Genomic DNA, 27456 nt, shown 5'->3' with positions numbered 1-27456 from the left:
CTTAGAGGGTCGTTTTACTTTCCTCAGCACAATTAAAGGTTCAGCAGGGACCCCCTGCCAAAGGAGACACATACCACAAGTGTCATATTTATATATATAGCCCATCAGTTCAGGAGGAACTATCACCTGCTCCAAACAGATTCTCAATCCTCTAAACTGCAGGCAGACATTTGCACCATTTTTATTTTTAACTAAAACTAGAATAATTAGGAGTAACTTGTCCCAGATCACAAACCAATAAAGCTGTATGTTGATTACATAACACAAAAAAATGAAAGCAGATTTTGTATAATTTTATTACTAATAAAAAGCTCAACATTTCCCTTTAGCACATTCACAAATGAACAAATAAAATGTTATTTTCAAGCCTTAATTGCATGACAAAATAATAAAAGAGAAAAGCTAAATAGCAAGAACACTTAATGATTGGGTTAAATTACTTTTGTATATACTGAATTACAATGGTAAGTATGACATTGAAAGACTACATATCAATTAATTTACACAATTCATCTATGTGTGGTATATACAAGGACGTAAAGTACATAAGCAGAATTTCACAACTTTCTTAGGGCCAGCCCAAGATTGTTGGCATTGTTCTTCAACCTAAACACCACTGCAAACCACACCAGACAGCATTCATATACTGTCTGACTCAAGTGTAGCATGTAGTTCCCCTCAAAGGCATTAATGCAAAGCCTGTGCTCCCTAGCAAAAGGACAAGCAATTCAGCAAGTCCTTTTCAATTGGCTAAGAAGTCAAGAACTTCAGCTGGACTAAATGAGACGTTTGGTCTCGCTGTGGATTACAGGCTTTGCACAAGACAAAAAACAGCTATTCTACAACATTTAGAGCTAGTAATGCATTTACATACATTGTAAAGGCCCTTCAGTGAGTTTAATAACACGTGACATTAGTTGAACTGTTTCCTTCTCCAATTAGTTTGACATGACAGAAAGAAAATAAAAAAGTTTAAGATTCTGGTTTGAGTGAAAGATACTTTTACTTCACAGTAAGGTGTATTACAGACACTGGAAGAATCAATTTGAATGTCATTCTCTGTGTAAACACCAATAGAAATGGCTTAGGACTGTAATTTTTCCAAGTTGTTTCAACTAGGGCAAAAGACACACAGCAATTCTGAAAAAGTGCAATTTTATCCCCTAAGTATTGTTCCAAGTAATCCCTTTTTTCCATTTAACAAGCACTGTCTTCTAAAGGAAAATATTGTTGTGTTAAAATTCATGGATTAACTACAATTACTGTAATAAGTCTATAAATCTCTCAGCTATTATTACTGACAGCACACATTTTGGAGGGGAAAAGTATTATTATTGCACTTGTGAATTCCTGAAAACATTACGGTGCACTGGCATCACTGCATATAAAATTACAGGATAAATGATGGCAAAAGAAACGTAAGACTTTGACGATGCCCATAATATTCATTCTGATTCACTAAACACTCCTATATGCCAATATTATGTGTCAAAAGCATATGCGATAATATATGACACATTTTAAAAGTACCATCATAAGACAAATTACAGAAGCCACATACTAATTTCTAAAAACAACAGAGATGATGTCATGTGTTATACTGATGTGCATGTAGATGAAACACATTTTAAGCACATTTTATACTTAAAACTTTGCCATTGTGGGTATATGCAGTTAAGAAATCGTAATGTATTTATTCTATATTCACATATATGACACAACTGTAAAAGATACAATTTTGGTTGAATAAACTTCAATGAAAATTCTACATGATGTATCGAAAAAGAGCCACTCAACCACATCATCTTAATGGTCTTGAACGAATAGTGTGTACATTAATCCAAATCTTTTAAATGGAAGTTTCTCAGGTGTTTTCTGCAAGACATTTTCTCCCAAATTAAGTGTATTTCTTCAACAAAACTGACAGTAGAGCTCCTCTTAAGAAAACATTTAGGCTCAGAAATTGAGTGACAGGAAAAAAAATCAAAGCAGAATATAGCGTAACTACTTTCTTTAGCTGTTTTTTTCTTCTTCTTTTCTTTCTTCTAAATGTCTTGTTCTTTCTGAACCAAGACTAGTTTCCAGATATGCTCCTTTTTTTATCCCTGTCCAGATAGTAAAAGCATGTTGGATGTGCAGGCCAAAAGTTATTCAGTGAAAGAATGAGAAAGAAGAAAAATGTTTATGAGACAATTAGGGCATTTGGCAAGTCCTCACAAAATCACTCAATCCAGTAAAAAATAAAAAATGTCATAAAATGGAACAGCAAGGGATCTGAAGCAAACAACTGCCAACTAACACAAACGGTTAAAATGCAATTTTAGAAAGTATTCGGACATAATGCACACTTCATGAAGTCTTGGACAAAAGCCTAAATCGCACCACTTGGTGCACAGAATTCCAGCAATGGTCTCTTCCCACTAACATTAAATTTCTGATATGAAAAACATGTGAACAGTTGGAAAAGTTATCAAATCTAACACTCTCAATCTGCTATTCTTGTCAGTATTCTAGAAGACTGGCCAACTTTATCTTAAAACATGAGTGTTGAACTTCTCTAATGCCACGATGATGCACTGCAAGTGGTAACAACAGACATTTATCGTCAAACATAAGAGTCTGTTCTAACTGTTTGTAAATCCAAGAACAGGCTGGATCTGTAGCTAAGAATCTGGCAACCCAGAATGTGTTACTACTGTTATCTTGACTTGCGACCTGATTAAATAAGCAGGTTTTGCTGAACTCACACATGCTGCCATCAGCATCACCCACCTATTGATCTGCAACTCCTATGTCACAAAAAAAGATTTGGCACATTCTTCATATAAAACTTCATAAACTCATCTCAAAATAGGGCTTCTGGCCAAGGCTCAGACATCTCTTGCTAAATCCCAGAGTTATCTTCATTTATATTTTTAGTCCTACCACTGATTTTAATTTTTTTTTCATATACAAAATATAGGAAAGACACAAGTGCTCACAACCTCATGTCTGGTCCTGCGTAACAGAAATAAAAACATATATTGATATTAATAATAGTAAATTTGTGTTTGCGTAAACCTCATGAAAACATGGTTGTGTCATTTTACACTCATAATTGCAATAAAAAAGGAGCGATAATGAGGATTATTTTTAAGAGCTTTTCGTTACATTACTTTCAAGACAATTAGGCACAATTTCATACTGTATTTATCATTAATGTAATACAGCTATATTAGTTACTGTTTTACAGTTGAAATTAATTTTATACTGTTGCACAATGAAAAACATCTGAATAGTCCTAAGAATGGACTTTACCTTCACTTTATGCAAAATATCATTTCCTATTTTTTCCCACTTGATTTGACTGACATTATGACCTGAATATGACAGCTTTCATGAGATTCACCCATTCACTTTTTTTTTTATCATACACATCAAAAATTTGCAAAAATAGTGAGACAAGAATGCTGTGTTGCTTGCATTAGGAGTGCTGAAAATCCTAAAATGTACAGACGGACAGACAACAGCTTCACTTGGAAATGTCAGAGTTTTGCAGAGGTTGTTGCACAGAGATGAGAATGAACGAGAGAGAAAGAGAGCAAGACAGGACAGTATCTGATCTGTTAAGCAGGTGTTTTAGCTGCTGTCTGACTCTGGGCAGTAATCTAGAACAGAAATGGATCCCCAAAAACATTTGAACAGGGGGCTGAAGAACAGGCAAGATAAGGTACAACGACTGTATGAGGGCATTTTCATCTTTTCTCAAGGAAGTGCATCAGGATTCAGACTACTTTATATATCTCATTCCATTCTTAACGTAACTTTTTTGGCTCCAAAAGGAAGTTACGTGACTTCCCCTATGACATCACATTCTTCATCTGCTATTATCATTGGTTACTAATCGAAAATAAAACAAGAGGCTGGAGAGGATCTGGACAAATTGTTTACGGCTGCGTCAACAGCAAGTGCGTTCCCTGGTTGACTCTGATGGTTGGCCACGAAGTTTGAAGCCCTTGACTGCAGACCCGCCACCCGCGTCTATAACTGGGATCCTCTGACCTGTAAAGGAAATCAAATAAAAATTAAAACAAGCAATAATAATATAGTTACGAAAAAAAATAAAGCAAAACCGATTTGCTGTTTCAGTTCCTGCACAAAAGTCACAAGCACAGTATCGTGCACCCACAAGAACGCCTGCTCCTCAATGGGGCCACTGCCAAGCTCCATGGTAAAAGATCTGTATCCACTGTAACTCATCCACTGCCCCGGGTCCATGTGGCAAGAACAAGTATCCACCGAAGCTCTATTCTCACCACCATCAGGATCAATTATAGATCATGCATTCATTATCATTTTAAGAATAGATTGTGTTGCAATAAACAGCATTTATTCAAACTAAACCTGCTTGATCAAGGAAAGACAATACCCTCTAAAATCACAGGGGTCTAAATGAGTGGTTCTGGATTTCTACAACCTTGTCAATTACATACCACTCAGATGAGTAGTTAGTTAGGATTTTACTCACTTATCTGAATGAAGATCTCATTGATGTTAATGGCATTTTTGGCACTGGTTTCTACAAATATGGCATGAATGGAGTCAGCGTAGTCCTTGGCGTCCTTCTCTGACACCTCTCTGGAAAACAAAAGGATAGAGCAGTGGAAAATAGGAGAGTAGAGTAAAAAAAAAAATAGTAGCTTATTTTACAACACTAATACCACACTAATTGGTCATCAGTTTCATAAATGAACAAATCTAACATGTTTAAAGCTCTCAACAAATCTGGCATGTCAGTGTTATTCTGGAGATTTTCAACTACAAAGATTTAAACTGACACGGAACATGTGTGGGAGATTATCTGAGTGGGCAGAACCTTGTAAAACTCTTGTATTTTTTTGTGCCGGTGGTGTTTAACTAGTACACGGCAGCATGTAGGAGGTAAACTATTGTGTGCTGGTTCTCTGTGCACCTGTCACCTGATCACAGGTGCTGATCAGATTGCACCTGTACACGTATCAGGTGGGTCACACTGACAATGGATCCAATTTCCATTGACGCATCGCTCTCTCTCTTAGATCAACTGCCCAGCTGGTGATGTTTTCTCTAAACATTTCGATTAAAATGAGTTTTGTTGGTTGTTTGTGCAGAAGTCATTTCCACCTTGCTAGGGTGTTGTGGTAACTAGGGTAAACTAGTGAGTGGTTGTCTACTAGGCATAAATATACATGGGATACTTCAATGCAGGTTTATGGGATCTGTGCCAACAAATGTGGAAAAATCCAATAAAATATCTACTAAGTAATGCTTTGGTAAGACTTTAGTATAGGGACCGATTCTCACTATTAACTAGTTGCTTATTAGCATGTCTATTATTAACATAATGCCTGTTTATTAGTACTTATGAAGCACATTCTGCATGACCATATTCTACATCCCTAATCCCACCCAATACCAAAACTTAACAACTACCTTGCTAACTATAAATTAGCAGCATATTAGGAGTTTATTATTGAGGCAAAATCCATAGTTAATGGTTTGTTAATAGCGAGAATTGGACCTTAAAATAAAGTTGTCTTTATTAGTTATGCTTTTAATGGAGTATAATTTTCATTTTAAATAGTATTCAGATTTCTAAGTTGGGGTAATGTTATCAGTAACTGTATTTTCATAGATTTTTACCTTTTTAAAATCAATGTTTAAAAGTAAAGTAAATGATGGCTGTGGATCACCGAGAACAGGACCAGCTGTGCCAGAAAACCAAATATCTAAGCTTTATGTGCCAGACAGAACAATTGCAAGAATTTTCCCTGATATTTATTGCCTGAATGGCTTGCGGTGCGATCGCTATTCCTCAGATTCGATGTCTCGGTCTTTATGGTTTCAAAAAGTAAAATACAACCGCACTGACAGCTGACTAACACTGCCAAAGAAAGCAATGGTGAACCAAGACACATCATTGGACCTGTGGGAAGAGTGAAGCAATTTAAAGTGGAAAGATAAATTACAGACCGCTGAAGAGTGGATTTCTTTTTCATCACAAGTTATGCTTATGGTAACGGTACGTGTGTGAGCTTGTTTTCAATGAGTCGAGACAAGTTGACAGCAAATATGCGGGTCTTTTCCCAACGTCAAATTGAGTTGACAGCCACCGCGGGTGCATCTCTTCAAGCTGAACAGAGATGACAGGATGCGGAGTCTTTTGTGGCAAGGAACGGTGGAATTCACCTGGCATCGGAGAGATCGCATTTGTTGCCAGCGATAGCCACCACTATGTTGGGTGGTCCATGCTGGCGAAGCTCCTTCACCCAATTCTTCAATGTCTGGAATGATTCCTGAGTGAAAGATGGAGAGATCTTTAAGACAAGCAACACTGCTACATCATAAGTCTTTAAAGTCATTATCTACTGATGTTGCTCAAAACCTGCGTGGTAACAGATCTTCCGCTAAACACAAAAGGAGTTACCTAGCAGACTGTCCAAGCTGCTCTTTTCCATTAATTGAACTTGAATGCAAACCAAAGAATTAATCTGTATGACTTGTGCATGATATATCATGTCTTCAAAAGCCATATGATAGCCTTGTGTGAGGAACAGACTGACATTTAACCCTCTACTCACTGAAAGTCTTACCTAAGCCCATAACTCCTTTAGTGTTCCATGAAAAAAAATAAAGATCTTGCGTAGTTCGTGTGACATGAAGTTGAGTAGATGATGACAGAACTTTCATTTTTGGTTGAACTATCCCTTTAATGGCTTTACCAGCAGAAAGATTTGTGTAGTAATAATGAAGAAATATTTCAGTACCTCTTTAGTGATGTCATACACAATGATAGCCGCAGCAGAGCCTCTGTAGTACATGGGAGCCAGGGCACGAAACTAAGAGTGAAACAGATAACATGCAGATGTGAGAGAAATATTATGGCCTGTACTTAAAAAAAATAAGACTTAATCATCACTGATAACATCCCAAAATCCCTTCTTAGGGTCCGAGCGGGTGATCTCAACATGCGTATGCTTATTATCAGAGCTTTGAAAGAATTTGTTCGCTTTGGCGGAGGTCTCCTTCGAGTTTCATGCAGAATTAAATGGACAACTAAAACACAAACAAACGCATGTTATTCCAACTTGTTCCGTTCAAACAGAACTCTAGGCGGTGGTTAGGGAAAACCACGGTGAAAAACCCTAGACGTGAGCCACTGTTAAAACCTAAAGGAGAATTGTGTTTCAAACGGCCATGCCAAGGAGGCTTGAGTTGAGGAACTGCATGGAAAGGCGTATCAACACATGTGGGAGCCATCAGGGGAAAGATGAGCGCGACGTGTCAGAAGAAGTTAGCGTTTAATCATTACAAAATAGTAAAAACATTAAATGGATAGTTTACCATAAAAAATAGAAAAAAGAGGCTCTGATTTTTAATAATAGTTTGGATCCAGTATGCCATTCCTTTGAAAAAAGAAAAAAAAAAAAAAAGCTAAAAGAGGGGAAAAGTGCATTAGAAAGTGAATGATTAAGAGAGAGACAGGGTAGGGAAAGTAGACATGGCGAGAAGCCTTGGCAGTTTAGTTTTTTACATACTTTCTTAAATTTAGGTGTGAGCTAGCCTGAGCAATAGTCTTCAAATCAAATACATAGTTTAGAAATGTATTTTTTTTCTAGCCAAAGTTACAACTGTTATTAACTGTTATTACAAGTTATTAACAGTTATGAGCTGCAAATTGGTGCAGAACATATTTGCGATCATTAACAGAATGTTTTATGAACTGCTAGTTTTCATCAATAAAAGTCAATAAAGCAATATGCGTGAACAGACATAGTTTACCAATAATATCTAAAACCAATTGATCTTAAACCTGTAGTTCTTAACTGCTTTTGCTGATCACTTCATCAGTACTAAGTGAGATCACATTTATTAATAACTATTCTACAGATTCATTTGACACCATTCAAAGTTTATTATTTCATTCATGAAAACGCTGTATGAATCCAATATAAATTTGATATAAGTTAAGAAAACAGGTCGGAGCTCTGCTTTATCCATCTTTTTCGCCAATAAAATGAATAAATCATGTTTGACTGACACGGTTTCTCACATTTATAGCTGTTTTTGGCAAAGTTCGCTGCACAAGGAAGAGGAAATGCTTTAGTTTAGATTTTGACTAAAATTGCAGGATGTCTCCTCAGACATATCCCAGGATTCCAGACTGTGTGGTCCCTCTCCAACTCTACTCCTGCATTTTCTCTCATCCAACTTCCTCCAGTCAAATTACTCTAGCCATTAAGTAGATTTTTCAGTTTTAAAGACCTCAAGAAATCGCTTTGCTAGCTATATGCAATTTTTTTATTTCTCCCTATATCTAACATAAATAAGTTTTTGAAAAATGTTTTTAAAAAGAAGACTCCTATGCTCAACCAAGGCTGCATTTATTTGATCAAATATTGTTACAATTGAAAATAAATTTCTATTTTAATATATTTTGAAATGTCATTTATTCCGGTGAAGCAAAGCTGAATTTTCAGCATCATTACTCCAGTCTTCAGTATCACATGATCCTTCAGAAATTAGTCTAATATGCTGATTTGCTGCTCAAGAAATGTCTTGATTTCTTATTATTATCAATGTTGAAAACAGTATTTTTGTGCAAACCATAATGCATCTTCCACCAGGATTCTTCAATGATCAGAAAGTTCAAATGAACAGCATTTACTTGAAAGTCTTTTCTATCTCTCTTGATCAATTTATTGCACCCACAAAACCACTAAAGCAAAACCCAAGGAATACAAAACAAGCCAGGTTTCTATAATGCTGTTCTAAAAAGCAATGTGTGGGATAATTATCTAATCAAGCACTTGACAGCCAGTGAAAAGCCTGATCACAGCTCCCACTGGAGTATAGGAATCTGTGGACAAAACTGTCTTCTCTTCTCAAAATCACAATAGAGCTTGAATTTTGAAAAGAAAGAAGAAAGACACCAAGAAGGAGGAAGGGAGAGAGAGAGAGAGATGCTGGCTTTGATTGCTCTTCTAGAAACCGTTATCTCTGACATGGCCTAGCATTTCATCCCATCTGGCTCTGGAGCATCCCGAACACAGCAAAGAAAAGCAAAGAAAACCTGACCTCTTTAACAACTCAAAGGCCATGATGATGAACTTGCACCATATTTACTGGTGGGAATACATCAAAGAGCTAAACAGGACCAGATGATGGTAAAGAGGCTAGATAAGTCAGACTTTCCCATATGCTCATTCTTTCATATGGAGGGGGATCCAAACATTCAAGACCAATCCTTCCATTTTGCATTTTTCTAATTTAATACCATTTTTACACATATATAAATTATATCACCATCAAAACAATTTAAGTGAAAATTGTGTTTATAAGGCCATTTAACAAATCCCAAATCCCACAAATGATGTTACATTTGACCTAATAATAGTGCAAAACATTTATTTTCCAGTTAATTTTCTGAACATTTTCTGTGTTTTAAATTCATCGTAATCCAAAACCTTTTTATTTTCCTGCTTTACATGAAAAAAAAGAAGTCCTAGATCTTCGATGTAGTTGCATAAAAAGAGAAGAGCAATTCCTTAACACTTGGCATGATACTATTTTTTCTAGCAGCTTGTGTGGGCCGCTTGGCATTCTACATTTAGCATCACATAACATCACAGACAAACATAAGAGGAGATCATATTCCAAACAGCCTCAAGACTACCGTCAAATCATGAGCAGTGATAAACATCACAAACGATGCAATGTCACCCATAAACTCCAGCTGTGTTGCCTAATGTAGTAGAGCGTTTTGGGAGAGAAGAGTGTAAATATATAGAGCGTATAGAGATACATGAAGACGACCAGCCCCCTTCCAATTTCATTTACCCCCCTCTCTCTCTCTCAAATACATGCGTGCATACAAGAGAAGTGCATGCAATACTGCCCCCTTTCTGAAGTGCAAAGACACTGCAAAAACAGAAGCGAAAGCGTAAACATTGTATTTAATGGCTGTCAGCTTGTGTATGTCACCCCAGTGTTTGTACTAACTGTTACTGTTTACCCTTTCTTGTCCTGCTGTGTCCCAGATGAGGAATTTGTGAAGCTCGTTTTGGTACTGCACAGTCTTTGTCATAAATGATGCTCTGAAATAAAAAATTGGCACGATCAATATTAACATTAGGCATACAGATACAAATAGATAAATCGGCATGGAATCTGAGACATCTGCTGATCTTGTTTATTAAATATTTCAGAACTTTTTACAATGCACTTACAGTATTACAATGCCAATAAGTCTCACAGCTTTGTCTAATGTATTCTACCATTTTTAAATCCAGACTGCCCCCCCCCACCCACCCAGGTGCAAATACACACAAAACAAACGCGAGACATGAAGAGTTCCATAATAAGGATTGCATGTTGTTTGTCACCGTCTTATCTTCTGTGTTGTTTTGCTCCTGCAAGCTTAAAAAACAGGTTTTGTGTTTTATGTATCGGATGTCGTTGTGAATTATTATTAGAATTAATTTTGTGTCTTGCAAGCATTGAACAACCTATGCCACTGTATGTCAATAAGTGTGTTCATGGAGTCATAGTTGTTGAATTGTAAATGCATAATTTACAGCTATTATTGCAAATTAAAAACCTTATGAGTTAATGGTAATTAATTGCAAATAGTTATTTTTTAATTTATAAAAAACAACAACAATATTATCATTTTTTGTTGGCTAGCAGGGCACAAATGTGACCCTGGAACGAACACAAAACCAGTCATAAGTCGCACGGGTATATTTGTAGCAATAGCCAAAAATACGGGTCAAAATTATACATTTTTCTTTTATATAAAAAATCATTAGGATATTAAGTAAAGATCATGTTCCATGAAGATATTTTGTAAATTTCCTACCGTAAATATATCAAAACTTAATTTTTGATTAGTAATATGCATTGCTAAGTACTTCATTTGGACAACTTTAAATGCGATTTTCTCAATATTTTGATTATTCTGCACCCTCAGATTCCAGATTTTCAAATAGTTGTATCTCAACCAAATATTGTCCTATGCTAACAAACCATACATCAATCATGTATAAATCACCATTTAATGAAATTGACCCTTATGACTGGTTATGTGGTCCAGGGTCACAAATCCGAATGACTGGCCTGACTGGGACAGCAGAAAAATCTTTATTGTTGAACCCTGAAATGTGTGTCAATTGGATTCACACTTATGTAACTTACTTAAAAGGGGTCACAGTTTAAATCTTTAACACACTGTGATGCAACATGTATTAATCAATCAATGCTGTATATTAAATCACTTAACGCAATGTGAATCTCTATTACATTCAGCAACAACAGGTCAGCAGGTGTAACTAGTTCCAGATCCTGATTTACATTTTTATTCTTAAGATATTGAATTATTATTACTAAGATTATTTGTTTTAATAATAATAATAATAATAAATCAAGTTGTTTTTTGATACAGTGCTTTCTGACACTAATCCTCAGGAAATTTCAACACGCTATGTATCAATTTTGTTTGCTTGAAACAGCTTCCATTGCAGTGCATGTCGCCACTTGCTGTGTTTGCTATGTGCCAATCCTTCAGAATTGCACGTTAGAAATCAGAAAACCCGCATCACAGTCAGCTTGGCCTCACGGTGAGTGTGCTTTGGAGTTTGCTTACCCAATTGTGGGATTGATGTTGGGATCAAAACTATCCTCCACAAACCTCCACACGATACTTGACTTTCCAACCCCTGTATCCTAAAACACAATATCAAAATCAGTAACAAAATACACAAACCTATTAAACTAATTTTACATATTATATATATATATATATATATATATATATATATATATATATATATATATATACACATACATATTTTGAACATAGGTAATATAATTAGTGTCTTATTAACACTTTTTTCATTTCTTTGATGTGTTTTTCCAACTTCAAGATGTTAGTTAAAAATGCATATATCTGTGTTTTTGTCAAAAGTTTGGAATATAAGGTCAAAACCACATGCAAAATAAACCAATCGATATCATCACAATAAAAAATGCCTTCAGATTAGGTAAAAAATGTCAAATTGTGCCATATGAAATCCTTATGCTAGAAGATTTGTTTTGACAACACTACCTGAGCTATATAAATATATCCAATGCATCCAACACAATGAAACTTCTCAAACTCTCTAGACATTTATCATCCACATCTGAATGGGTGGTTAAATACGTCACCAGCCCAGAAATATTACTGTAACACCACTCTAAAAGAGATTATCAAAGCTTGCACAATAGGTAAAACCACTGGCACACTTTATTGCTATTTATAGCATGCGATAACATTTATGACAGAGCATAAACAGTGATAAAACATTAAATACGCACCCAAATTGCAATACACGTCAAGTCATAAAAAGCGAATAGAAATCTTACCCCAAGAAGGCATACTTTTAACTCTCTTAGCGACATGTTGACCTCCAAACTAATGAAAACTTCCCAATCATTCCAAGCAGATTCATAAAGCTGATCAGCAACTATTTCTATTTGACGTAAGCTAAAAAACAACACACACAGTCTCTCTCTAGACACTAGTGTCGAATATCCACTGCTTTAGGACGGTATAAGAAGCTGATTTGAAATACTGACATAACGAGTACAGTTTATGATAGTATGAGGACTTAGATGTTATATTAATGATCGATTAGTTGCGATATTAGCTGCTCGCTGCTCGCCATCTTGAACTCCGGTTGACGAGTCTAGTTATGGGAAGTCATTCCCGCGAATCGGTTCTTTCGAACAGTTCGTTTAATCGAACCGTTCAAAAACTGATGTTTCAGCAAAGTAACTAATTACGTCATCTCGTGGTTACTAACAAATAACACTCATAAAAATAACTGACACACGGCTGTTTATTATGTTTATTATTATCAAAGGTGTTATTGTAATTTCATTTTTCCGGTTTATGATAATGGATAACTAACTTAAGCAACTTTACAGTTTAAAATATCTCTCCATTATTAAGGTGAATATATGAATAATACAAATTAAGAAAATTTACCCCTCAAATAATTTATATTATAATGCAAAGAATGCATTTTTTTAAATACATGAGTAATATGATTAATTTTATACAAATTGTATGATAATAATAGAATAATGGAAATAATAATAATTTTAAAAAAGTCTCAATCCTGATTCAGCTCATAAAAACTGGTTTAATTTGCATTTACATTAAACAACACTAAGTTCTAAGCGTGGCTTTTCGTGAAAGAATCATTCAGTCCAGTTTTGTGAACCGGATCTATTGATTCACTGAAATGATCCGACTCTACATAAACAACTCATTCACGAATCGAACGTCGCTAGGCTAGTCACGTGATCGACATTGTCTTATTTTTTTCTCATCGAGCGTTCGGTTGAGAGAAACGAATATTTGCGACATTTCCACGCGTAAAAGTTTTTTGTTTCGATGAGTTTATGTTTTTTTTTTTAAGTATTTGATATTCATATAGATGCCTGGATTGAAATAAGAGCAGGAAATCTTTTGAGGAAGTGGAGTGACAGCCCCGCTGTAAATCAAGATGGCAGGTAACGTAACGTGCTTTAGTACATTTATTTAAAGCTTTATGAGGCGGTTTAAAGAGAATCGGCTCCGTTACACTGCCGACTTTCATGACGCTTAATGCCTTTTCAATTTTTCTGATGTATTTTAGACGAAAGGTCATGAGCCTGGTGAATTTTTAAGTGGATTAACACTAGTTGCGAGTTGTGGAGCTAGCCGGACAGACTGGGATATTATAAAAGTACTGTGATAAAGAACTACTTTGGGCCAACAAGGTCATTTATGTTGTATTAAACACTTTAGGATGGAAATGATATAGTAAATTTAAGTAAATAATGAAGATAACATAGCTGAGCTGACAAGAGCTTGCCTGTCAGTTTGTTAGCTAACCTGAACGGGGTCGATTCCGGATAACACGCTCCGTTAACTGGTCACCTTTTAAAATGTATTTCTAAATTGTCATAACTCAAGAACTATTTGTATGTTATTGCACACTACGATATGAAAGCTGTTTAACGGACATCTTCGCCTAGTAAGCAGGTTATGTGATGTAGGCAAACCTGAGTTGACATATACGTGAGATAAAAGCTAACACTGCGATACATGCCAAGGCTGTGTGTCAAAACCTAGTGAGCAGTCTACCTAAGCAGCACTTGCACTCAACGTTCTCGCAATGAAAAGACCAAAAATGCTGTCTAGTAAGGTAGCTTACTAGTAGGTTGTGAGTCACAGCAGCATGGCTTTAACCTGTCAGCTTATTTACTAGAGTCTAGACACTTGTCGGTGTTTGATCTTCAGTTTATGGTTTATGTTTCCTCAGGTCTGTCTTTGTATTTTGAAGATGGTCATGATGATTTAGATGACTGTGAGTATACAGAACACTTCAGCAACTTTACAAATCAATATATCTCCATCATTGTGACTTATAAAACCTCTCAAGAACATGTCCAAGTCATGCATGTGTGTGTATGTGTATATAAGTGTAAGTGTACTGTAAGAAAATTGACAAAAAAAATCATATTTTAAATAAAAAAGAGCTTAATTATCAAGATATTCTCGCAGCAAAAATATATTAATGGATCTCAAATATGCAATTTTCTTTTTATGTAAAGTTTAATATGTACCTGACCATGCTTTTAAGAATTTCCCCATTATTTTTACATTATGTAGTTAAAGTCAGTGTGATGTTTGCTGGCAGAAGTGGTTTGCATGTATGTTGCATGGAATCTCTTTAACTGTTCTTGCTGTAAAGTAAATAATTTCTCATTAAACAAATCCCCTCTACTCTGTCACTCTGAATTTCTCTTCATCTTTTAATAAGATTCCTGGTATGAATTTAAAAGATCTCACATTTGATGCCACCTGGCTGTACTAGCAAACTCAACATTAATTTATACTCCGTCATTAACTGTCCGTATGAATCTGTCTTGCAGTTGGATTCGATGACTATGGTTCAGAGTGTGATGGGATTCGGATAACAGCATTCCTGGATGCAGGCCAGGATAATCTCACCCCTCTGGGCCGGCTGGAGAAATATGCTTTCAGTGAAAACGTCTTCAACAGGTGAGATGTTAAGCGTGTGGTCTGCAGTATAAACGAGTAACTATCAGACATGTTATGTGAGATGGATTTCTGGCTGTTTATTTTTTTTTTTTCTGAAATGCAATACTCAGTGTTTTCTTAGGAGTAGTATAAGATTTTATATGTCCATCTTGTACCTATCACTTTTGATACAGAAAATATGGCACAATATTATGGCACAATGGTGGAACATTATATATATAATTTTAAAAGTTTAAGGGCTTAAAGCGAACCTGATATGATGTTGGACCTGAAATACTTAGTAAGGAGCCAAACTTGTCATTGTAGAAGAACTTGGCTTAGACTGAACGCTTCTTGGGTGATTTCTGATATTTTGGCTGGGAAACATTATAAACATTAATCTGGAAAAATTGTGTTAAAAAATTGTCTTTTTTTACTTTTCATTTTTTATGTTTTTTCAAATAGTTTTGTGCATCTAAATTGTATATGCCCATGTGATGTGGACTGTTACGGTGTGCTTGATGTGTTTGATGTTTATTTTCAGGCAAATTGTGGCTCGTGGATTGCTGGATGTGCTCCGGGAGTTCAGTGATAATGAAAATGACTTTATCAGCGTCATGGAAACAGTTGCCAGAATGTCTGAGGATGGAGGTTTGTATGACTTTTGACTGTATTTGACTTGTTCAGAATGGCTAAACAGTATGTAATATTGTGAATGTAATGTGATGTTACAGAACCGACAGTGCGAGTAGAGCTGATGGAACAGATACCAAACATTGCCATGTTCCTTCATGAAAATCGGCCCAATTTCCCCGAAGCCTTCTCACGGTATCTGGTACCCATTGTGGTCCGGTATCTCACAGACCCTAATAACCAGGTGAGTTATACTTTGAAAAACTGCCTGTTCTTTGAATCGTTTATCTCAATGGGTAATGACAAATATTTTTGAGTAGGGATGAGTTTAAAGGGGTTAAACTAGTCAGCCAATAACCTACTAGCACTAGTAAATAAATGAATAACAGAAAAAAAAAAAAAAAAAAAAAATATATATATATATATATATATATATATATATAAATGTGTTTATATATATAAATGTATGCTTTTTTTTTTTTTTTGCTTAAATGTTTATTTTTGTTTTTTTTAATATATATTTATTTTTTAACATTTGAAAGGATTTCAAGTATATTTAAAATTTTGATTATTTAATTCTAATTAGAAATATATTATTTAATTAGAGAGAGAAAGAAAGAGAAAATAAGATTCAGTATTTTTATTGGAACTGCTTAGGGGTACATTTTTAAACTTGCCTTACCTTTTCTTTTACTATTGCATCTCTAAATTCATACCGTTTTATCGTTTCTTCTGTAATACTCACAGCGCCATCTAAAAAGCTCTTTTGTAATAGTCACAGTAAGTTTCACAACAGTTATCAGATTGCTTGAGTAATGGTGCCATTATTATGCATAATCATTAGGCTTCTGTTTTTCAGTGAAGACTATGATCATTTTGTATAGTATTTGTTGTTTAGTCTGTTGGTTTGTTAAATATGTCACTTCCATGTTTGGCGTACATTTATACTTAAGAAATGCATATGATCAGTACTAGGTGTTGTATTGATCCTGAAGCCTAATTCAGGGTTTCTTAAACACCAACTAATAATTTAGCCGTTCAGACAACCCACCGAGTCAATTTTGTCCGTGCTTTTTTCTGTAGGTGCGAAAGACGAGCCAGGCTGCTCTGCTAGTGCTACTTGAACAGGGTCTGATGAGTAAGACAGATATGGAGGGAAAGGTCTGCCCTGTGCTTCTGGAGCTCACTGAACCCAGCAGTGACGATGACTACAAGATCGAAGCAGTTGCGGTGAGTCTTTGTGTTTAAGAGAATGCGCTGCTGATTACTGGAAGTGGAAAATTCTCATCGTAAAAATATATAAGCCATCAGCTGTCATAGGACTGAAAAGATAACAACTTGTTATATTTCCTGTCATAACTTCATTTCATCTATGACGGAATGCTTATCTGTGTACTGTCTGCATGATACTGTGTTACTGTGTTAATTGTTTTGTGGGTTGTGTTGAACTTTCATGTTTTTATCTCTGTGTTGATGGTGAATAATGTTTTGTTGCAGATCATGTGCAAGCTGGTGACCATGTTGTCTAAAGACACGGTGGAACACCTTTTATTGCTGCGCTTTTGTGAACTCTGCAGTGATGTCAAACTATTTCAAGTCCGCAAGGTAACGATACTCTGTTTCATAAATTGTGGAAGAGCTTAGAACTGGTTTTTGGAACATGTCTTTGTGGAACATGTTCATAGTTGATGTGATGAACTGCATTGTGTGTGAAATTCAAATGCTATACATACAATAATAATCACCAAAAATGGCTAAAAAAGGGAAGTTACTTTAGAATTTATTTGCAGGTGACATTTGTGACCCTGGACCACAAAACCAGTCATAAAGGTCAATTTGTCCGGCTATAGATGTACTGTATGGTTTGTTAGGATAGGACAATATTTGGCCGAGATGCAACTATTTGAAAATCTGGAATCTGAGGCTACAAAAAAATCTAAATGTTGAGAAAATTGCCTTTAAAGTTGTCCATATGAAGTCCTTAGCAATGCATATTACTAATCAAAAATTAAGTTTTGATATATTTATTATCGGAAATTTACAAAATATATATATGGAACACGATCTTTACTTAACATCCTAATGATTTTTGGCATAAAAAAAAAAAAAACACAACTGTATAGATACACTGTATTGTTGGCTATTGCTACAAATATACCCAGCGATGTATGACTGGTTTTACGGTCCAGGGTCACATTTGTTCATTTTTTCCTAATACAATGACATTAAAATATGAACTACTGTTCAAAAGCTTGTGGTTGGTCAAATTTATTAATGTTTTAAAAAAGCATATTTCTATTTGAATACATTTATTCCTGCGATTGCAAAGCTGAATTTTCAGCAGTCCTCGCTGTCACATGATTCTTCAGAAATCATTCCAATATGCTGATCCTTCAGAAATCATTTTAATTTGCTGACCCAAACTTTTGAACGGTAGTATATATTTCCCTTATTACCAAAGTATGGAAATACCAATTCTGTGTATTATTATATTATATTATATTATATCAGTATCATGAGACAAATAAATAACAATCTAAAAAACACAGTGGATAGAATTGGCTTCCAAAAACAAGAAGCCTTGACACAGTGAAGTTGTGTCTGGTACATGCACATGTTTGCGACTGCAGTAATAAAACTTGGGCGTATACTGTGTAAAAGAAGTTGTGAAGAATGTTAATCTACTTTTGCAACTCGTGTTGGGTTGGCAAGAGGCAATGTTGCTTGAGTTGCAACAGGCCTCTTTTTACAACATAACAAAAGACTGAATTTGACCTCATTGCAAATGTCTAAACCTTCTATTACACTTTGTTTTTTTTTCTTACCGTCAGGTTTGTGCTGCAAACTTTGGCGAGTTCTGTTCTATTGTTGGCCAGGAAGCCACAGAGAAACTTCTGGTGAGACTTGCAGCGTTCCTCTTGTGCTTGTGTTTAGAACAATACTACAGTCACAGCCAGAATGAATGCATTTAATTATATCTGAGTGCTGGACCCAGAAAACACTTTTCATCTTATAAAGTCTGTTTGAGTCTTTGTGCAGATTTTGGTTTACACAACATGCAAATGTGTTAACCAGCACTCTCTCTTTGTCCTCACCTCAGATGCTGAAGTTTTTCGACCTGTGCTCAGACAGTCTGTGGGGTATTCGGAAAGCCTGTGCCGAGTGCTTCATGGTTGTTTCAAACTGCACTTCTCCGGAGGTGCGGCGTACTAAATTGTCCCCCTTGTTCATCAACCTCATTAGTGATCAGTCACGCTGGGTAAGAGCAAAGAAACACACACACTAACACTGTGTTCTAACATGCTGTGACTCAGCATGTACAGTAATTTGTCCTTTCTGAAAGTGAACGTCATCATTTGATGTTGAGTAAGTGAATGTAGGATTTTGGAGCAGTGAGATTTCTGTCTTTGTTTTTCTTACCTGTTTTAGGAAATCTCTTTACATATCAAATTAAATCAATTTTTAAAGGGCGTGGAACATCTGCTTATATTCTTTTCCTTTTCAGGTACGCCAGGCTGCGTTCCAGTCTCTAGGTCGTTTCATCTCCACGTTTGCCAACCCTTCAATCACAGGATTGCATTTCTGTGAGGATGGAACCCTCCGTGAGATACAGAAGATCTGCTCAGAGAGGTAAATGCACATGGTTTCTTTACTGTGACCGGGTTTGTATGGAAAAAAATACATGTGTTTGTAATTGATTAGTTGTTATAGTCAGGTGTCAATCTTTATTGGAAACCTTGTATAATTAGGCTTTTTTTATATAAAGAAATTCATGCTTTTATTCAGCAAGGAGGGATTAAATTGATCAAAAGTGACAATAAAAGTTTGCATTTGTTAGAAAAAAAAAGGTTCGTTTTTTCCCCCCCTCAAATAAAAGAGAATCCTGAAAATTGATAATTGTTAAGTTGTTGTTAGATTGATGGTTAGTTTTTTTTGATCATCAAATAGTAGAGAATCCTGAAAATTTGTAGTTTTTTGTCACATTAGAGGCTGGAGTAATGATGCTGATAATTCAGCTTTGCCATCACAGGAATAAGTTACATTTTATAAAATATTAAAATTAAAAATATAATATTTCATTGTATTTTTATACACTGTATTTTTCATCACAAAATGCAGCCTTGGTGAATGTAAAAAAAAAAAATTCAAAAACATTAAGAAATCTTGGAGACCGTAAATGTTTGAACAGTAGATATTGAACTTTATATTGAATAGATTTTTGAAATGTTAGATTTTTGAGATAATTTTGTCTTTGTAGCCACGGACAGGAAGTGACCACCAGCATCTCCAGTAACAGCCGCAATGCCTCCATTGGTGGTTCTCCAGACAGTCTCATTCAGCCCCATTCAGAGCAGCTACAATCCACTCCAGTTCTGACGGGTCCACCATCACATCCTCCAGAAGGCAATTCCTCTACCCAGCCCAAAGAAGATGGCACCAGCCTGGGCCACCCTGAACGCTCAGCCCCTTTGTCTCACCAGCAGACGGACGAGTGCACGATGTTCAATTCCTTCAACTTCTGGAGAGCCTCACTACCTGACATCACCCAAGAGCTGGAACTCTTACAAGAAGAGAAAAAAGATGAGGTGATCGAGAAACGAGATGAGACCATGAGGGAGACGGAAGGTGAGGGGAAAGAAGACGTGCCAAGTCTAGATTCACAAGGCCCAGCCACCAGCTCTCAGATCCAGAAGGTTTTGGACTGTCTTCAGCCTCACCTGGATGATCCTGATGTGCAAGGTGATTGCAAAAAGAGTTCTTTTGACCTTTTCCACATAAGGACATAGTTATTTATTTCCCTGTGTGCTTTCCACTCGCAGCTCAAGTGAATGTGTTGTCCGCTGCGCTGAAAGCTGCCCAACTAGAGAGTCAGACAGAAGATGCAGATGAGTCTGTGTCAGAGAGTAACGGTTCCACAGGCTCCCCGACATCTGATGAGCTCAGTGCCATGAGTGAACTCTCACTGACAGATGCACAGATCTCAGATTTACCTTCCAGTTCACCAGAGCTGCTAGACGACTCTGAACACAGCCGTGAGGTGAGAGGATGATTTTATAGTTACTAAACTATAAAAGTGATTTCACCAATTTAACTATTCTTACATGTTTTAATGTTTGAAGTATAAAATTGAATTAATGTAATAATGCTTACAATGTATTTATATAATATTTTGATTATTATTTTGATTGTTGTTATTAATAGATATTTAATCAAATTAATTCCATAGAAGTATTTAAGAAAAGCCCCTAAATGAAGAATCTACATTATTGTGGAAAAATATTCTATGTAGTGTGGCAATTAATGCGAATTCATAACAATAATACAATGAGAATAATTTAAATGTTTTTTTTAAACTGGTGCCATTATTTGACATGCTTTTGCAACTCTGCATCTGCATTTTTATGTAAATCTGTTTATGCAAATGTCATAATAAGGAAGTGCTGGCACAGTACAGTAGAGAGTTCATTATATATGCAGTTGTGTGTGTGCACACAGGAGTCAGACCTTATAGAAAATGTGGAGGAGGACAAAGATTCAGACACAGCTAAAATGTGTGAAGATGAGAATTCTAAATTTCAGGTAATGTACTGCTCTGGATGTGTACAATGACTTATAAAGCAGAATTAAAAAAATTCTTGCATGTCTCAACATAAAAATCTGCTAGTTTTCCACTGGCCTTGATATTGAGGTAGTTGTACAAACCACAGACCTTTAGCTGTTATTGTACCAACTGTTCATTTGCAGTCATTAATGAATTATTTATGACAAAAGCAAATTAAATGTCTTATAAATAACAGACTATTTCTAGTTTATTAAATCTATGATGTTTCCTAACAATCATTCTTTCTGTCGTCTCAGAATGTAATTCCACAGCAGTTGCTGGATCAGTATCTGTCCATGACTGACCCAGCTCGAGCTCAGACCGTAGACACTGAGATCGCCAAACACTGTGCATTCAGCTTGCCAGGTGTCGCCCTAACGCTGGGCAGACAGAACTGGCACTGCCTCAAAAACACATATGAGACCCTCGCTACAGACGTACAGGTAAAACGTCCTCTCAATCTATATGCTGATGTTATTTGTTGGAAAGGTTTAATAAAACTCTGTCAAATGTTAGTACAGTACTGTAACACTTTACTTTATAAATGTTAATTAAACAATATTTTAACTGTACCGTATTATTATAGATTGTTATTGTTTGTCTTTATTTTGTAAATATTAAAAAAAAATGAGGAATAGATAGCTTCACTAGTTGTTAAATGAAATACTATTGAATGTGTTACAGTGGAAGGTGCGGCGGACGCTGGCGTTCTCTATCCACGAGTTGGCAGTGATTTTGGGAGATCAGCTGACTGCAGCTGACCTGGTGCCCATATTTAACGGCTTCCTCAAAGATCTCGATGAGGTGCGGATAGGAGTCCTCAAACACCTGTATGATTTCTTGAAGGTGAAAATATGAAATTTCCTTATTTTGGAAGAAAGAATATATGAGCATTTTATACCAAGAGCTTTGAAAATAAATTGCCTATACTGAAAAAAATACTTTGTCATTTAAGAATCATAATTTCAGACAGGTTATATATATATATTTTTTTCATTTTCATTTTAGTTTAAAGCTGCAGTCCGTAACTTTTTTTGTTAAAAATGATCCGAAATCAATTTGTGAGAAAGTACATAATCAGCCAGTGTTCAATACCATCGCCTTACTTTAGCCCGATTCACAACAGTTAGCTTATAATAATGTTTTCTAATTTGAGTGGTACGGGTAGGTTTTCACGGGAAATTCAAGGATGCTGTCGTGTCATTACGCCCCGTCTGTAAGGATAAAGAAGTTGTCCTGGCTACTAGGCTATCGCATGTGAGGATCCTACAGGTGGCGGTTCGTTTATAGCCTTTTCTCACAGCAGCTGGGATAAATAAATATATAGTTTTGATGGCGGATTGTAATCCAAAAATGGACTTTGTGTTTATGAAACGCATGTGAATGAATTAAATTATATTCCATTTTTAAATGTGCTTCTGATTACAGATAGACTGGAATTACACAAGATTTTTATTTTAAAGACAACCAGTTCGAAGGGAGCATAATTTGCTTTTTGGGTTTAAAGAATTTCTTAATATGAAAATCAAATGGTATGACAATTAGAGATTAGACTGTACAGAAATTTAAATATACATGCTAATACACACTATAGGCAATGCTGATGTTAACATTAATAATTTGAGAATAAAGTATAATAATAATAATAATTTTCATGGTTTGATGTGATATGAGCTAACCGATCGTTAGATTTAATCACAATTGTAGCGCGATTTATTGTAATGCTTTATTTCTCAGTTGGTCAGCACAAACGTGGCAGACTTGTTACTTGTTCAGATGACAATAAATGGTGAAAATTCTTATTTGGGTTATATATTCCAAAACATAGGCTAGAATCTGTGATTGCAAAGTACAGTAAATATCCACACTAGTGCAGTGACTGACTGCCACACACACATACACCTCAAAACATTAGATTCATCCACACAACCCACGCAAGGAAGATGATTCCACAAACAGCTGCAATTGCAGGTTTTCAAACAGAGATGGCGACAAAGAGGCAAAACATGCTGACTGCAGCTTTCAGTAATTTTATGTGCTTTTGTCATTTTTATTCATTTTTCTTTTTTAATAATTCTATATATCTTTTATTTCAGTTTTAGTAATTTTAGCACTTTCATCTTATTTATTTCAGTTATCTGCTGATGCAACATTTCTCATTTCATCTAATATTTATATTTCATTTCTATTTCAATTACAGAAAACTATATTTATTACTTTTATTTTAGTTAACAATGGCCTCAACAACAATGGCTCTAACAGATCTTTCTGTGTCGTCTTTTGTAGCTTCTTCATGCCGATAAGCGTCGGGAGTATCTGTATCAGCTGCAGGAGTTCATGGTGACGGACAACAGCCGAAATTGGAGATTCCGCTATGAGCTAGCTGAGTATGTGCTACTTTGTTACATGCTTTATTGACAATGTACAGTGGTGTGAAAAAGTGTTGGCCCCCTTCCTGAATTCTTATTTTTTTTGCATGTTTGTCACACTTTAATGTTTCAGATCATCAAACAAATTTAAATATTACTCAAAGATAACACAAGTAAACACAACATGCAGTTTTTATTATTAAGGGAAAACAAAATCCAAAACTACATGGCCCTGTGTGAAGAAGTGTTTTCCCCCCTGTTAAAACTGTGGTTTATCACACCTGAGTTCAATTTCTCTAGCCACACCCAGATCTGATTACTGCCACACCTGTTCACAATCAAGAAATCTCTTAACTAGGACCTGCCTGACAAAGTGAAGTAGACTAAAAGATCCTCAAAAGCTAGACATCATGCCGAGATCCAAAGAAATTCAGAAACAAATGAGAAAGAAAGTAATTGAGATCTATCAGTCTGGAGAAGGTTATAAAGCCATTTCTAAAGCTTTGGGACTCCAGCAAACCACAGTGAGAGCCATTATTCACAAATGACAAAAACATGGAACAGTGGAGAACCTTCCCAGGAGTGGCCGGCCGACCAAAATTACCCCAAGAGCACAGCGACGACTCATCCAAGAGGTCACAAGAGACCCCACAACAACATCCAAAGAACTGCAGGCCTCACTTAGTGTGGTGGTCTGGGGCTGTTTTGCTGCTTCAGGACCTGGAAGACTTGCTGTGATAAATAGAACCATGAATTCTGCAGTTTACCAAAAAATCCTGAAGGAGAATGTCCGGCCATCTGTTCGTGACCTCAAGCTGAAGCGAACTTAGGTTCTGCAGCAGGACAATGATCCAAAACACACCAGCAAGTCCACCTCTGAATGGCTGAAGAAAACAAAATGAAGACTTTGGAGTGGCCTAGTCAAAGTCCTGACCTGAACCCTATTGAGATGCTGTGGCATGACCTTAAAAAGGCGGTTCATGCTCGAAAACCCTCCAATGTGGCTGAATTACAACAATTCTGCATAGATAAGTGGACCTGAATTCCTCCACAGCGCTGTAACAGACTCATTGCAAGTTATCGCAAACGCTTGATTGCAGTTGTTGCTGCTAAGGGTGGTCCAACCAGTTATTAGGTTTAGGGGGCAAACACTTCTTCACACAGGGCCATGTAGTTTTGGATTGTGTTTTCCCTTAATAATAAAAACCTTCATTTAAAAACTGCATGTTGTGTTCACTTGTTATCTTTTACTAATATTTAAATTTGTTTGATGATCTGAAACATTAAAGTGTGACAAACATGCAAAAAAAATAAGAAATCAGGAAGGGGGCCAGCAATTTTTCACACCACTGTAGCTTTTGTAGCTCTCATGTGTGATCTCACTCTTGTGGCATGTGTCTGTGTATTTAGGCAGCTCATCCTGATCATTGAGTTGTACAGCCACAGCGATGTGTATAACTACCTCAGACAGATCGCCCTTAACCTTTGCTCTGACAAAGTGTCAGAAGTGCGGTGGATCTCCTATAAACTGGTGAGTCATGTGGCCTTCAGCTTGTTGTCAAAAATAGCAACAGCATTACAATGCCTTTCACTAGCTGTATTATTTGAGTTCGTGTTCTGACTGTTTTAACCTTGGCTCATAGGCTGTTTACACCTAGTATTACCATCCACAGCTGCATTTAGTGACAGGTTTTGTCTTGTGAATGTGTGTAGGTGGTGGAGATCCTGCAGAAGTTGTATGCCTGTGAAGCTCATGATCTAGGTCTGAATTTCATTAATGAGCTCATTATGAGATTCTGCCACTGTCCCAAATGGGTCGGACGTCAGGCATTTGCATTCATTTGCCAGGTAAAATTCATAAAAATACAACAACTTTTTACAGTGTTATCCAGGATTTACAGTCACTTCTCTCATGATTTGTTTCAATAATTATTTTGCATAGAGTAGTACTATAGTTTTTTTCCTGAGACACTGTGGGATTAATAATTCTGAAATAGATGATATAAGAGTAGTAAACTGCTGTCCAAATAACTTTAACCAGTCAAGTTGAAACACATTTGTTTTTTGTGCAATATGCAGCATTTTGTTTTGTTTTTTTCAAAAGAGAACCAAAGTCCGACACTGAGGGCTCTTGGATGTTAAATCTGTCATGTTATATCTAACAATGTGTGAGAGTGATTCATTCATTTCTTATGTTTCCACGTAGGCCATTGTGGAGGAGGACTGTATGCCCATGGAGCAGTTTGCACAGCACCTTCTACCCAGTCTGCTCAGCCTCTCATCAGATCCTGTACCCAATGTACGTGTGCTGGTGGCCAAGGCGTTACGGCAGAGCGTGTTGGAAAAACGTAAGACACACTCTAAACATTATAAAGACAAGTTAGAAGATGCCTGCATTACAGGATGTTATGTATGCATCCACTCCTTCATTAGGCCCTCCAACGGCTTACATTAATGGACTAAAATATTTACAAGTAATATCCTACACAGGATGTATACTTATTTTTGTCCAGTGAAATGCTTTCTAGAATTTCCAAAGTGCAAGTTTTCAAGTGTAGTTGCACTTTTTTGTGTGTTTTGATTTATTGCATAATGTTTTTTTTTTATTATACTTTTTTATTTTTAGTTTTGTTTTTGTCGTTGTTTCTTCTATTTCAGTTTTTGTATTTTTATTATATATTTTAGCATATTGTTTTCTATTTTTAATGTATGTATTTATTTATTTATTTTAAAAAGAGATTATTTTATTTGAACTTTATTTGAAGTTGTTTTTGTATTTTATATTCTTAGCATATTGTTTTATATTTGTCTTTTATTTATTTTAAAAAGAGATTTTTATTTGAAGTTTATTTGTAGTTCTTTAGTTTTAACTTTAATGCAGGCCAGTGACCATTTAACTTAACTTTAAACGAACTGTCACTATAAGTAGCACAAAAAAGAAAATGTTTTTCTAAATAAGTATTTAGTGTATGCGTCACTGTTTCTAATCACCTATGTGTGTGCTCTGATTTCAGCATACTTCAAGGACCCAGGCAGCGCTTACTCGGATGAGCTGGAAGAGGCTCTGTCTGAGCTAAGGATGGACAAGGACAGGGATGTGCGGTTCTTCGCCACACTGGATCCCAACAGAGACGTCATGGACACAGCAGCGTTAATTTAGCACCATGTACTGTCCGCACACATGAACAAGCACCAGCAGGAACAACACTAAACAGATTCAAGTGTTTACAAATAGGAACTACTGACAAAGACCTTCACACACACAATATATCCTTATCCTCTCCTGATACGCTCCACATTTGACATTGCATGCATATATTGTGCATGTATACACAAAACGGCCTCATTTGTAAATGTTTCTACTGATATGTAGCTAGCTAAATCTAAAATTGGATCCTTAAAATGCAAATGTATGCGTATTTATGGTAATACGACTAATACAGCCTTGCAAATTAATCTTCCACAGTGGTTTTCACCATTTAGATGATTAAAGTGTGAGATTGCCTTGTCAAGCAATTACAAATGACAATTACAAACTCGAGCGCCACTCAACTTCTCCCTTACACAGGTATCATTTTTTTAACCAAAAAAAAAAAAAAAAAAATTTTTTAAAACGAAGAACAATCTTATCTCTTTTATTTTTTGTGTAAGATTTATTTTTGCACCTTTGTGGCAGCAGAAAGTATTTGGGGACACAAGACGCATCTTCCTCTTCATCAGACCGTTCAGATGCTACCAGCTGCCCCTCCAAAGCTACT

At 36.0% G+C, this 27456-nt stretch overlaps 2 protein-coding genes across 3 annotated transcripts; one reads left to right on the top strand and one right to left on the bottom strand.

Annotated features, from left to right (window-relative positions):
* Positions 1-275: 275 nt before the first annotated feature.
* LOC109054454 (ras-related protein Rab-22A) lies at positions 276-12768 on the bottom strand. Its single transcript, XM_019071713.2, has 7 exons — positions 12424-12768; positions 11663-11742; positions 10034-10115; positions 6786-6857; positions 6208-6314; positions 4508-4617; positions 276-4041 (listed from the first exon to the last, which is right to left on the bottom strand). The coding sequence occupies exons 1-7, from the start codon at positions 12457-12459 to the stop codon at positions 3938-3940; spliced, it is 591 nt and encodes a 196-aa protein (XP_018927258.2). The 5' UTR covers positions 12460-12768; the 3' UTR covers positions 276-3937.
* A 583-nt stretch (positions 12769-13351) lies between these two features.
* LOC109054436 (serine/threonine-protein phosphatase 4 regulatory subunit 1-like) lies at positions 13352-27278 on the top strand. 2 transcript variants are annotated; one of them, XM_042726493.1, is made up of 20 exons: positions 13352-13578; positions 14373-14417; positions 14986-15115; positions 15639-15745; positions 15829-15971; positions 16811-16957; positions 17225-17332; positions 18559-18624; positions 18828-18986; positions 19233-19357; positions 19986-20467; positions 20548-20765; positions 21224-21307; positions 21587-21772; positions 22014-22133; positions 23616-23716; positions 25109-25229; positions 25412-25546; positions 25905-26046; positions 26713-27278. In XM_042726493.1, the coding sequence occupies exons 1-20, from the start codon at positions 13572-13574 to the stop codon at positions 26856-26858; spliced, it is 2772 nt and encodes a 923-aa protein (XP_042582427.1). In that variant the 5' UTR covers positions 13352-13571; the 3' UTR covers positions 26859-27278. The 2 variants fall into 2 exon arrangements, with proteins under 2 accessions (XP_042582427.1, XP_042582426.1); XM_042726492.1 differs by having other exon boundaries at positions 22014-22175.
* The last annotated feature ends 178 nt before the right edge of the window (positions 27279-27456 follow it).

The sequence above is a fragment of the Cyprinus carpio genome, chromosome B6, assembly GCF_018340385.1.
Source record: "Cyprinus carpio isolate SPL01 chromosome B6, ASM1834038v1, whole genome shotgun sequence".
NCBI lineage: Eukaryota > Metazoa > Chordata > Actinopteri > Cypriniformes > Cyprinidae > Cyprinus > Cyprinus carpio.
The sequence above is the reverse complement of the archived record's forward strand: the minus strand, read 5'-3'. Positions and strand labels throughout refer to the sequence as shown.